Source organism: Mauremys reevesii, linkage group 15, assembly GCF_016161935.1.
Source record: "Mauremys reevesii isolate NIE-2019 linkage group 15, ASM1616193v1, whole genome shotgun sequence".
In the NCBI taxonomy this organism is placed as follows: domain Eukaryota; kingdom Metazoa; phylum Chordata; order Testudines; family Geoemydidae; genus Mauremys; species Mauremys reevesii.
Genome location: NC_052637.1, coordinates 21,432,516 through 21,446,433, shown reverse-complemented (window position 1 = coordinate 21,446,433; position 13,918 = coordinate 21,432,516). Strand labels below are relative to the sequence as shown.

The 13,918-nt window shown below is 48.8% G+C and overlaps 1 protein-coding gene across 1 annotated transcript in view; it reads left to right on the top strand.

The window, feature by feature from the left end:
* SHISA6 (shisa family member 6) overlaps window positions 1-13,918 on the top strand; it is a 368,918-nt gene that overhangs the window by 13,008 nt on the left and 341,992 nt on the right. Inside the window, exon 2 of the mRNA XM_039502346.1 lies at window positions 2,888-3,048. Within this exon, the coding sequence (XP_039358280.1) occupies window positions 2,888-3,048 (161 nt within the window). The remainder of the gene's footprint in view (window positions 1-2,887; window positions 3,049-13,918) is intronic.

Below are 13,918 nucleotides of genomic sequence, written 5' to 3'. Positions count from 1 at the left end.
CACTCAAACCATCAGACACCCAAGATTAAGGGGCACACTTGAAAACATGGGGCTTAAATGCTCTGGGCCTGATTCTCTTCCCCTGTTCTGGCCTCTTTGCCATGCTCAGTCTCTAACTAGGTTTCCCTTGCCATGGGGAAGCTCTTAGCTGGTGTGATTGGCTCCTATGCTGGCTACTTACAGTTCTAGTGCAGGGGGTAAGGCAGACTGCACCTCCAGCCATTGTAAATTGGTGTAACCCCCAGGCTGCTCTAATTCAGGCTGGGGCCAAGAGGATTAGGGAGCTGTAACTGAGTCATGAATGGGTGCCACCCTCCACTGAGCATCTCTCACCCTCCCCTCTCTGTGTCATGCTGCGTGTGTATGCCTACAGCTCCCAGCACAGTGGGAACCTAGTCTTGGTGGGGGGGCCTCTACATGTGATCAGTCATAACCAAACATGGCTAAAAATACTTCCTGTCACAGTGAGGCCTGGTGGGAGGCCTGGGGCTGACCAGCCCTGCTCAGTTAGCCCTGCCCCACCACACCTGGGCAGGGTGTGGAAGTTAGAAGGAAGAAAATGCGGCAGGAGGAGGATGACAGGAGTGGTGTGGACTAACTGAGAGCCAGAGCCCTCTGTAGAGGGGAGGGGAGAGGATGGGAGGGGAGGGGACGGAGTCTCTCTGCTGGAAGCCCTGAGGGAGAACAGGCATGGATATTAAATCTCTTTTTGGCAGGGGCCTGGGGAAGAAGCCTGAATAAACCTAGGGCAGAGGCCAGTGAGAGGGCCAGGGTTTGCTTGGAGCTAAGGGGGAGTGAAGAAGACTGTTAACAGATCCTAACTGCAGAGGACACCCAGAAGGTGCATGGTGGGCCCTGATACGGGGAGAAGAAATGTTTACAGGCTTCAGAATAAGGCCTGTGGACTCTGGTACCCTGGAAGGGGTGGGACTCAGTGTTTCTTAGCTGGAGGTAAGGGTGAAAGTAACTTAAGGGACTTACCTGTACACAGTGCCAGGGCTCTGAGCAAGGTGGCGGGGCAGGGGCTTGGGTGGAAGGGATGGGGCCTTTAAATCCCCAGGCCCTTTAAATTGCTGTTGGAGCCCAAGGGCTTCTGGCCGCCCCGACTACTCCTGGGCCCCGGCAGTGATTTAAAGGGCCCAGGGCTCCGATCGCTGCCAGGAGCCTAGGAGCCTTTTAAATTGTTGGCCTGGGGAAGCTGCCTCCTGCTGGTATGGTTGTCTGTGTACCGGCTCTTGCCAGTATGCCATACTGGACCAGATCGGCTTACTTTCACCTCTGGCTCGAGGGCTCAATGGAAGGCAGTGGCAGCTGGGTGCAGTTGTGGAAGACCAAGGGGAAACTGGCATAGCTATTAGAATCATAGAATATCAGGGTTGGAAGGGACCTCAGGAGGTCATCTAGTCCATCCCCCTGCTAAAAACAGGCCCAATCCCCAGACAGATTTTTGCCCCAGGTCCCTAAATGGCCCCCTCAAGAATTGAACTCACAACCCTGGATTTAGCAGGCCAACTGAGGCAAAGCTGCTGCAGTGCTCCATTGGGCTGCAAGGTGATGCTCTGGGACAATGAATTTTGTAGCACTGCCCTTCCTCACAGGGATGTTGTGAACTAAAGTGCTTTGAGAGCCTCAGCTGGGTTCTTTCATAGAAGGAATCAAAGAACTGACCCCATAAAGAGGAACCGAGCCTAGAAGAAGAGCAGTTCTTGTATAGTGCAAATTATTCCTGCAATGCATTGTGCACATGTATGGCATAGACTGAAATATTTTCAAAATGGAACAGACTCAGGTTCTAAACTCTGTCTTCTATCAGACAATAGATAAGGCATTTCAGTAAAGACAGCAAATGTGAGCAACACCAATCTTATGAATATGCAATAGAGGAATCTTTGTTGGTACCCGAGGTGATTTTAGGCATGTTCCCTCTGTCTGAGAGAATTGAACCTTTCAAACTCAATCAGCTTTAAAATTCCGCCATCCCTTACAACCAAAACAGTCCTGCCCTTTCTCCTGCCAGTTGGAGATAGCTGTTGGCTGCACTAAAAAATCAGTGTGTTTCATGCTATAGTTATTCTATCATGTATATGATACAGATTAAATATCTTTTGAGTGTTCCTGCTTGCACGGGGAAATCACTAGATGCAATTTAGTGCTACGGTGTTGAATGTAGATATTTTTTCCCACAGAGAATCTTGTTCAATCTTGATGCCATCAAACAAGTCTCTAATGGGGAAGATGCCACAGATAAGCTTGCAGCTCTGATAGCTATAGCCCATGTGAAATATCTCAGCACTGGCCCTAATTCAAAAATTCAACACCACCATGAACACTTATTGGTCCCCCTGTGGACAGAAAAAAGCCAGGATTGAATGAGCAATGAGACTGAACTCCCCTTCGCACCTCCAGGAGGTACCTCCAGGATCAGGGTCGAGGAACATTGGCTTGGGGCGGGGTGGGGGCAGGTCAAGGGAAACCTGCACTCCTGCTTCTCATGTTGCACCTGGCCTGGGAATCCCGTCTGCCTAGTAATCATTTTTATGAAGGCAGGGCTTTCTGCTACAGAGAGCAATTCAACAGCAATAGCAATGACAGCAAGGGCAGTGATAGAGAGAGAACATAACCTCAGGGTTAAGTGAATTAGTGGAAGCATGTGAAAGATTAAACAATAGCCAAACTCTCCTGTGAACAAATGGAGCTTTGTCCGGTAACGTACCCATGAAAAGACATGTAGCTCTTAAGCCACAAGGTTTTGTGTTGCCTTTGTGTTTTTCCTTAACAAATCAAAGCACCAGAGGGTTCAAATGGAGACTATAGATGAACAAGTGAAACCTTTGAATGTCAATCTTGCTGCTTTGTGAACATGTTGTGTCCTCTTTCTGCGTTCCAGGGCTCTGGCAGACATCCTAAGGCAGCAGGGGCCAATCCCAATAGCACACTGTGAAAGAGAGACTATCTCGGCCATAGATACCCCTCCCAAAGAAAACACACCTGTCCGAACATCCTCCAAAAACCACTACACCCCTGTGCGCACCTCTAAAAGCAACCCAGGTAAGTGTCACTGTTCCACTTGGTTCCTACCCAGCCCATTGCTCCAATGCCATGTTGAATATGAGCAGAAAAGAAGCAGTAAAGTACATTACACTGTTCCACTTATTGGCAACAGCATCGAACGTGCTGGGTAAAAACTGTCTCTAAGAGGCAATCAGATCAGAACTGTATCGCAAGAAGCAGTTGTGATGGTTCTGTAAGTCATCCAGCTGCATTTGCTAAATTAGTTTGTCATGCTATGCAGGTATTTTAGAAATGTCAGAATCAGCAGCAAGTACATGAGAGGTTTGCTGAGAATTTACAATTGTCCCCTGGTCCCGAACCCAACACACACAAAAATATTACCCAGGCTCCATGAATACTGCAGCTGGAAAGGAAGGAATCCACACAAGCTAGGATACCTCAGCCAGTCAGAGAAAAGTCGCATGTGGAAAGTGTGGCTGTGACCCAGATCTTCATATTAGGAAGGAGCATACAGGCACATGACTGAGATCCCAGGGGAGGGAGGGTAGTATGGCCTAGAGGGTAGAGCACTGGACTAGTACTCAAGAGATCTGGGTTCTGTGCTGGGACTGCAAGGTGTGTTTGAGCAAATCACTTCCACTTCCCCCTCAGTAGAGTGTTCTGGGGTCACAGGATAAAAAGTATTGTGTAAGAGTGAGGGATTGGTTAGTCATTTCATTACCTACAGATAATCACAATGAAGACATTTTAAATATCATCATGGCTGCTAATCACTTGTTGTGAAGTGAGATGTGGAGGATTCTCTATCGCTTACAGTCTTTAAATTGAGTTTGGATGTCTTCCCACAAGATACGCTCTCATTTAATCAGGAGTTAAGTTTGATGCGGGAGTTATGGGGTGACATTCTCTGGCCTGTTATACAGGAGATCAGATAAGATGATCATAATGGTTCCTTCTGGGACCTTCACATGGAAGCCAATAGGAGCCAAGGGTGCTCAGTAATGTGCAAGATTGGGCCCATACTGCTGTTGATTAAATGTTGGTTTCAATGATCTAAGGATTTTCTTTTAATCTACCTTGATGCTCCTTGTGCTACGTGAAGAAGACCACTAGGAAAGCTGGATGGGAGTTGCATCACTGTCATAAAAAGACCATACGGTCTTCACATGGTATTCACATACAGTACAACCCTAACTGATTGAAACTTGTGGATACAATGTTGCCCCACTGGAGATAATACTGGTAAGGGCTTCATCAATGAACCCTGGGTGGCCCAGACTTGAATATAGCCCAGAGTAAGGCAGGCCCAGAGTGTAACCCCCCTGCATCTGGCTGACATTTGGGAAGCCAACCATCTGGAGAATAAATTCACTTTACTCTGTATTCCCTTGGCTTTAAATGCACCTGCCAAATATCTGTACTTCTGCAGTTGTCATTTTCAAAAACAGAAATAGTTGCAAGAACTTCACATGCATCCCACATTGCTGTTTCCATTTTGTTGCCAGTTTCTCACTTTTGTATTTTCCCTATATGTACTGTTGAGGAGGAGGAGTTGTTACTTATTTTATATATGGGAAGAAGATTTCTGGTAGTAGAGGACTCTTTAAACCAGCAGATCCAGTGCCTGGAAGTTGAAACTTGACAAATTCAAACAAGAAATAAAGTGCAAAATTTTAAGGATAATTAACCATTGGCACAGTTTGCCAAAGCATGTGGTGGATTCTCCATTATATGAATTATTTAAATGAAGATTGGGATGTCTTTCTAAAAGATACACTCTAGTTCAATCAAAATTTGGGGGCTTTATACAGGAATCACTGGGTGAAATTCTATGGCCTATGTTATGCAGGAGGCCAGATCAGATTATCATAATTGTCCCTTCTGGCGGTAGCATCCATGAATCAATTATTAGGTTTCCACGGTTGTGTTGTGGTGACTGCTAGAGAGATGCCGTTCACAGCAATGTCATGATCCTGAGGAGACTGGATCAGTTGACCATGAGCTCTAGAGTTCCCACTCGTTGCTAAGAACAAAGGGCCTGAGAGGTCCCAGGAGACAGGACATTTTTCTCTCCCCTGTTTAATTGATCAGAGACTAAAGAACCCTGCAGAGCTAGCCAGTGGAATCTTACCTGTGAAATAAACCGAGTAATAACGAGTCAAGGTGGAGAATGGGACTGCGCAGTCAATTGTCTATAGGAGGCAGGGTGTGCTTGGGTTGCCAGGGCTCTGGCACTTAAAGGGCTTTGTAACTCTGTTGGGGTGATACAACCACAAGAATTAAAGAGGACATGGTGCTCTGGTTTTGTACAGAGGGTCTTCAGTTGGCTTGAGCTTCGTTTGGGCTAGGCAGGGTGGTCTATTGCCTTTCAGGCTAGTGAACTAAATGTATTGTTCCCAGAAGGAGTATAATTTGGCAGGGAACTTGTTTGGTAGGAAGTGCCAGGCCAACAAAGAATCAGAAAGAGAAACAAGGGACTCCAGTCTGCATGCAGTGCTAGGTCTAATGCGATTCTTGCAGGAGAAGCGGGGCAGGGAGGGAACCAGGGAACGGAAATTGGTGCAAAGGAGGGGAAAAAGGTTCATTCAGATTCTGTTTTGTTTTAGCAAAAACCATTGGAAAAGAGCTTGCTGAGAAAAGCTCCTGCTACACAGATGGGGCTGAAAGAGGCCTTGGCAATGGTGGGATGGGATATGGAGAATGCCCACAAACCTCTCAAGGAAGTGGTGGAACTGACAGTACAGAAATGCTGTTCAGATAAAGCTTGCTGAGGATATAGTTGCAATGGCTGATGGGAACTATTGCCATCTCTATGTTGGGCAAGTCACCGAGAGCAAACAGAAGCCACATGGTACCTACCATCCCAATGGGGGAGGTGAGGGCCTTGGATCTAAGCAGGTGGCACCAGGCTTCCAATGGAAGGGTTTCCCTCCCACCTTTGGTTTCTTTTTTCTTTGGGCCTTTGAGGCACACTGGGCCTAAGCCTGATGTAATCCTTGGAGAAAAGGTGGCCCAGGGAGAAAACCCCCATGTCCTTTTCGTAAGGAAGGAAGCTTTTCATTCTTAACTAAACCTCACTGCGCATCATTGCTTCTGCCACACTCTCCAGGAATGGTGAACACAGGCTATCTTGCCAGAGCCAGGATTTATTTTCCCTTCTGAATTCTTGACAGGCCTGGGGCCATGAGTGTGTAAAGGACATCTCCATGGCCTAGCAATTGGGGAGCAGCAAAAGAGCTGACAATGTTGCTGCTTCCCTTTTCCTCCTCCTGCTGTGGAGTTCCTTGCAGATTGGATTGGCAGAGAAGTGGCTCATGCCCTTCCCCTGCAGCCGTGGTTTCTGTTTCGCATGCTGTAACCCACCACGGCCATTTTGGTGATGTTAGGAGCCGTGCTGCCAAGAGGTGAAAGCTGGACCTGAGACTGGTTGGGCAGGAGCACACCTCTCCAGCTGTGCACCATCTGATCAGTATGAGTTACAGCACTCACTGCAGCCAGAAATGTTCCTCCTCCCTCCCACCCAGACCTCCTCTTCTTTCACTGTGTGCTGTTGTAAACAACAGGTAACACCCGATGAGTCTGAGCAGGGGCGGCTCTACAAATTTGGCCGCCCCAAGCAATCATGCCCGGGAGGCGCCCCCGAGCTGCGGGAGCAGCGGACCTGCCGCGGGCATGACTGCGGAGGTTCCGCTGGTCGCGCGGCTCAGCTGGACCTCCCGCAGCTGCGGACGGTTCGCTGGTCCGGCGGCTCCGGTTGAGCTGCCGCAGTCATGCCTGCGGGAGGTCCAGCCGAGCCGCGGGACCAGCGAACCGTCCGCAGTCATGCCTGCGGCAGGTCCGGTCATCCCGGGGCTCCGGTGGACCTCCCGCAGGCATGACTGCGGCAGGTCCACCGGCCCAGCCTGCCGCCCCCCTGGGAAATGGCCGCCCCAGGCGGGTGCTTGCCCCGCTGGGCTCTAGAGCCGCCCCTGAGTCTGAGGAACCAGAGCATCTATCTAATCCAGCATTCGTAATGCATCCATCACTGTGGCACCTGGAGACATGTTAGACAGACAACCGTGTGTAATTGTCAACTCCTTTCTCCTCAGCCATGTTCTTTGCTTGTTGCCTGTATTCTGACACCTGTTTAACATTCAGTGGCATGCATTTGGGCCTTTGTAGCTGAGAATCATGGACATGAATAAGGAAGAATGAGTGAACAGCAGGAAATCTGCTGGGCCACCAGGTGTTTGAAGAACATAGTGTATGAGCAGCAACATGATGAGAGCATCTCCGGGCTCCATAGGAGATGCCCTACACTGTCTGGTGCTAGACACCAATGACAAGTTAGAAGCAACATCAGAGAAGTGAGTAGGAGAAGAGACTATGGAAGCTCCTGTGACAATGGTGCTGATGCTCAGGAGAACTAATGGAGAAAATGAGGCCCAGATTCTCAGCTCAGCTTCACCAGCAGAGACACCGCAGAGCGCAGGATGGAGAGAATTGGTTGGCTTGGCAGGTTACCTTCCCAAACAGCAAGTGACCAGACCGCAGGCTAGGCTAGAACTGCCAAGATACCGCCAGCCAGGAGCTTTCTGAACAGAGCTTCTCTGGAGGAGAGGACCAGCACAGACCTCCCATGGGTGGGGGAGGGTTTCACAGCAGTTGGACGCTCGCTTCCAAAACCAAACCCACACAACCACCCCCAAAATAAAACTCCAAAAGGTGCCTTGGGCCAGAGCTGTGGCTGGTGTAAATCAGCGTAGCTCCTGTAAGGTCAGGGGGCCTGATCTGCAGCCAGTGTAAATCAGCATAGCTCCTGTAAGGTCAGGGGGCCAGATGCTCAGCTGGTGTAAATGAGCATAGCTCCAGTGAGGTCAGTGACCTGTGCCAATTTGCACAGTCTTTTCTCTGTGGGCCATATCCTGGCTTCTTTATACACCAGCATGTCCCACTGACTGCAGAGCTGTAAGGGAGTGGAGACTCAGGCCCCCTGGAGTTACGTTTGTGTAATATTCATATAAGAGGACAATCTGTACGTGCTAGGGGGCCCTCTCTGCCTGCTTCACACCACTCCAGCCCTGGGAGTTCCCCCTGTGTAGGGAGAATACCCAGGGAGGTTCCACGCTGACTGCTGGCACGTGGGGACACGGCTGCTGGGTGTAACTATTGCAAGGGACCAAACAGGCCTCTGACTGGCCTCATGATCAGGCAGTCATGAAAGTGAGGCAAAGCCACCTTTGTCTCCCAGCGCCCAGGCCTGTACTGGATGGAGCTTGGCAGGAGAAGAGAATGTGGCCCAGGGAGTCAGAGCTTTACATTCTGTGGGCTCCAATTGAAGATACCAATTGTTCTCTCAAAACAAACCCAGTGAACTTGGTTTGAACCCAGCCCCGGCACACAGGTCGGGAGCTCAACCTCTGGAAAAGGAGGTGCTGGTTCATCTAGCCAGAGACCATTTCATAGTATTAAAAAGCTCCTGTGCCAACCTCCACATTAGGCCTTTTGGCACCTGCATGTCTGAAGAGCAACCTATTGATGGGATTACCACTTTGAATGCAGCAAACAACACAGGTCAAAGCTCTGATTAGCCTGGTATATCTGGGAAAGGCTTTTAATAATCCATCTGAGTCAGGCGATTCTAGAGACGCACACATTCAAAGTGCTGTTTTCAGCAACTCCTTCCACCTAAGGACATATTCTGAGCTTGCTCTGCATGCAAAGGAGTGCCAGAGACGCGCTCCATCCTTCCAGAAATTGTAACAAACGTGTCTAGCCCAACCCAGGCAGAGCAGCACAGGACACTTGCCATTGCAGTCATTCCACAGATGAGGCAATAATTGCCATTGAATCCTAGCTGTGTGTGGGATGCAGCCCAGAGTGCACACTGACTGTATAGGAAGGGGTAATGGTGGGCAGGGCAGAGAACCCCTCAAAGTCTGAATGCTTCTTTGGAGGTTCTCTGATCTCATCCAAACTTGGGAGATTGTCTTCTTCCCTCTTCCCCTTCTCCTCTGCTCTGTCTCCCAACTCTCCAGCTGGGTCCCTGCCTCTGATTTCCTTCCCTAGCCTGTACAATCAACTCTCTGGCTTCTCCCCACAACCTGGAGCTGGTAATGCACCCTGTGACTTTGTTCTATTGAAGTTTCCAAGGATCAATCCAGAAATGTGCATCAGAGACATGGGGCTGATTCTCTGCTGCTTTGCGGTTTGTGTCATCAGTGTGTTCAAGGTGGGTAGAAAACTATACGCAGTCCAAGTGCTAGCACTTTACAGCCACTTTGCTTAATGTAAGTGATGACTTGAGAATCAGGCCCACGGTATGGAAAACCCCCAGGGAGTTCCAGTAACACAACATTTCTTATCACTTCACTTTATTAGTGTCTCAATTTTCATTCATTTGAAATGGAAAGAAATAAACCCAGTCTGCCTTGACACCTGGGGGATCTGAACAAGGCTGATTCTGTTCAAAGCCACTCCACGCTGCTTTACATTCCTCCAATCACAGGTCTCTTGCTCCAAGCCCCAAGGATCCCTTGCGGCCTGCCCCCTCAGCCCTCCTCAGGAAAGACCCAAATTCCCACTGAAGAGTTTCCACAGCTTTGGCAGATTCTCTGGGCCAGGATCTGGTTTGTATTTCAGCCTCTTTGTATTTCCTGAGCAGCAAAGAGCAGAAAGCAGCCAAATCTGCCCAGCTGAGAGTTGCCCTGGGTGGGAATAATTGGCCTATATATCAAAGGTTCTTATTCTCTCCAAAGTTCCAAGCTCGTGCCATAACCACTAGGCCATCTTTGTTTTCCATTCAGATTGCCTGATGGGACGACGTTAAGTACCAACTATGGAGATCAGTTCTGAGCTGTAGATACTGGACCCAGACCACAAACTCATTGCACACAGACCACCAAACACCCAGAGGACAATGCCTCCTCTTTTTATCATGAACATAAACCTGCCCGCTATTTCATCACTAAGGGCTAGTCTACACTTACCAGCCGGGTCGACGCGGTGAGTTCGACTTCTCGGAGTTCAAACTATCGCGTCTAATGTGGACGCGATAGTTCGAACTCCGGAAGCGCCGCGGTCGACTCCGGTACTCCACCACTGCAAACGGCAGTGGCGGAGTCGACCTTGGAGCCGCGGACTTCGATTCCATGGCGTCTGGACGGGTGAGTAGTTCGAACTAGGGTACTTCGAATTCAGCTACACTATTCACGTAGCTGAATTTGCGTACCCTAGTTCGACCCCACTTCTTAGTGTGGACCAGCCCTAAAGCTGTAGCAGCACAGGAAGGCAAGGTCTCTTCCCCAAGGAGAGTGCCATCCAAACAGAAAATACACAGCTAGGGATGGACCAGAAAGGTGCAATGAGTGAATAATGAGGTTATCTTGCATCACAGGAATTCGATTATTTCAGTTGGACTTTTAAAAAAGATTTAAATTATTTCATTTCTCTTTACTTTTCCCTTTCCTAGCCTCAGGCTTCTGCTCTTGGGGCTTGCTTGCTCTGCACTTAAAAGCTTTGCAAGCATAGCTGTGTCAGTTAGGAGTGTGGAAATATCACAGGCCCCTTAACCAGCATAGCTGTGCCAGCAAAATCTGTAGTGTAGGTGCAGTTATACAGGAAAAAAAAGTCCTTTTCCTGGTATAGGTTATTTCATTCAGGGAACTGGTATAAGCTGTACCAGTAAACACTCATGTTTATGCTACTCATGTCTTTTACAGTACTCATGTCTACGCTAGTGTGGTTTGCCAGTATAGCTCTGCCTGTACAAATAAACCCTTTCTAGTGTAGACAAGGACTGAGACTCGGGCCTCTGCCACTGTCATCAAAATCTCAGAGCTTTTGGTGTTATCACAGGGGTATTTGCGGAAAAGGCCATGGCTGTAGGTGCTAAAACCATGAAAACAACATGGAAGTACAGCTGGTCTGTTTTCATTCAACACTTCTTTATTTTTTGACAGAAACAAACTTTTTTTTTCCTGACTGCACACTTCCATGATAACCTTCTGTTTTATTCCAAAAAAGTCCGTTTTTCCTTGGAACGGAGCATTTCAAAATTTTAAATTTTGGAGGTTTTACCACTTGTCTCTCCTTTCCCCCGCTTTATTCCTTGTTACAAGTGAATGCAACATAACCAGTGATGTTGAGAGGTTTGGTTGGGTTTTGGGGTTTGGTTGTTTTTCACTTTCCTGTTTTTCCTTTTCCCGCTCTGGAACTTTTCAAAACTTCTTCAACTTGGAAAGGTGACAGCACAGCAAAAGGAAAGATGGAATTCTGTAACTGCTGCCATGTCATTTTTCCAGAGTTGGAGAAGCCTGGAAAGTCACAGAGCAGCAGAGTTTGGGTTACATTTTCCCTTTGCTTCTCTGTAATAGAAAATAAGAGGGAGGGGGAATAAAATTCTGCCTATTACTCATTTTGTTGCACTCAGTGGCAAAAAGCAAGGCAGGAAAAAGAAAAGTGGGGAAAAGCTTTTTAAAATTGTGAATTTTAGGCTAACATTTTTTGGAAAAAAAAATCACAAATCTGTGTTTTGACTTCAAGCCACTGAGATGACCCATCAAGTGGCAAAAGCTCCCTGCTAAGGATGTGTTTTCCAGTGATACTATGTAAGAAGGCATGACAAATGACCACAGATTCTCAAAGTTACCTGTCAGGCAACGAGACTGCTCTGGCACAGCCCGGTGGCTGGGTTGCAAGGTGGAACCTCACCCAGGGGTGAGGCAAGCATTTCATAAATTAAAATGGATAATATGTGAAAGAATCCAAAACTGTTTGACTGCTCCAGAAAAGTGACACTTCTGTACTAATAAGTGTGGCTCTGAATACACTAATGAGCCACGGACCCAGTGTAAAGGATGAAGCTAAGGGATGAATGATCATGCCACTGGTGAAGAGACTGTGAAGGAATTTAGCATTCCCTCCACTGAGGGCAGTCCTCAAGCCACAAGGCCAGGCTCTGCAGCTCTTATCAGGAGCAAGGATAGCTAGAAATGGTGGGTTACTATGGCAACAATATCTGTTTGAAAAAGAGAGACTAATAAAAGTAGTGAGAGGGCGAGTGGCTGAAGAATATAGATTTACTTTGAAACAGAGCATCACAGTGAGACGTGACTTGCTCCAGACAACAGAACAAACCATGAGGAGAACTTGGAAAATGAATTGAACCAGGCATTCCTGGCAGCAGGAGCCCGTATAGGAGAGAGCTGGTTGTGTTGGAAAGGTGCACCTGACAACCTGGTGGGTGCTCAGTTTTGTGTGAGTGTCCCAGGAGCACTGAAATGGAGGGGTGTGTGTGTCTCACACATGGAGTTCCCTCACAGACATGGGTCGCATTGCTTCTTGCCCACTGCACAAGGGCATCTGGCCTTACGCCACAGGAGGTACAGATTTTTGAGGGGGGAGGGATAGCTCAGTGGTTTGAGCATTGGCCTGCTAAACCCAGGGTTGAGAGCTCAATCCTTGAGGGGGCCATTTGGGGATTGGTCCTGCTTTGAGCAGGGGGTTGCACTAGATGATCTCTTGAGGTCCCTTCCAACCCTAATAATCTATGATTCTATGTGTGTGCCCTCCTGTCTGAACCAGGCCAGGAGTAAGAGAAAATGGGCACGTTGGAGGGGTGAGCAGAAGGAAGAAAACTCACCAAACTCCCAGTAAGTGTGTGGGGGTGAGGAGGGGGCACAGAGCTCCATTATCCTGCACAGTCAGAGGGGTCACCCTAAGAGTCTGGGTACTTATCCCAACAATTTAGATCTCTGCATCTCCAGATCTGTGCTAGGAGTCTCTGCGGCTTCCTGTGTTTCCTACTGCCATGGGGAGTGTTTTCTCCTCATGTTTCACTACATCTGCTACTTGTTGGGACCAGGAAACAGTGATGGGACGGGGAGTGGAGCAGTTACCTGCATGGGATTTGAACCCAAAAAGATTTGACCAAAAGGTCTCTGTCTCCTACATGAAGCATCCGGGCTCTGTCCCATCTCCTAGCCCATCCCCACAGATCGAGGGGCAGAAGGCACAAGTAAGACACTGTAGTGTGGGGTGGCCCAGCTCTAACTTAGGGGATCTCTTAGTGACACCATTGGATGAAGCGTAGTAGGAACAAAGGCTGGAGTTCAGCACCCCTGTGTGTGAGAGGAAAAGACAGGGCAGTGAAGGAAGGAATCCCCTCCCCCAGGAAATACTGGGGTCCTCTGTTAAAATTAGCAGCAGGTCCCCCCAGCACTCAATGCCTTGGAAGGTGCAGTCAGCCTGAGACAGCCTGTTATCCCAACATTCAAGGAACTAGTGGGCAGTAGATCACCCCAAGGTGCAGTGAGGGGAGGGGTAGTAGGTCACCTGAGGCTCAAAGACTTTGGGGGCAGGAGGATCACCCTTGGAAGCTTGGGAAACTGATGGGAAAGGGCGGTCACCCTGGGACTGGGGGGGCTGGTGGGAAGGGGGAGGTCACCCAAGGATTGGGAGGGCACCCTGGGACCGGGCAGGCTTGTGAGGAGGGGGGTCCATTCTGCCCAGTTCTCCCCAGCCACATGGCCAATATGTGTCATGCCTTGGGGCCCCACCGCCCTCTCTGATAATCACGTCAAAAGGAAGCCATCCCTTCTCCATGGGAGAGGCAGAGCAACTAGTTCTTCCTGCTGTTACTGAGGCCTGGTCCACGCTGTGGAGTTAGGTTGACCTAACTCTGTAAGCATCATTCTACACTAACATGTTGCTCCCGCCAATGTAAGTTGCCCAGTACACCGACCTAATAACTCCACCTCTGTGAGAAGTGTAGTGCTTAGGTCGCATAGTTAGGTCGACGCAGTGTCCATGTAGACACTCTGAGCTGTCAGCCCTGGCAGTAGGGCTCCAGTCTGTCAGTGCTTGGTGAGGATGTGCATCACCGACAGAAGGAGCATAGTGTGGACATGAAAAATCGATTCAATTA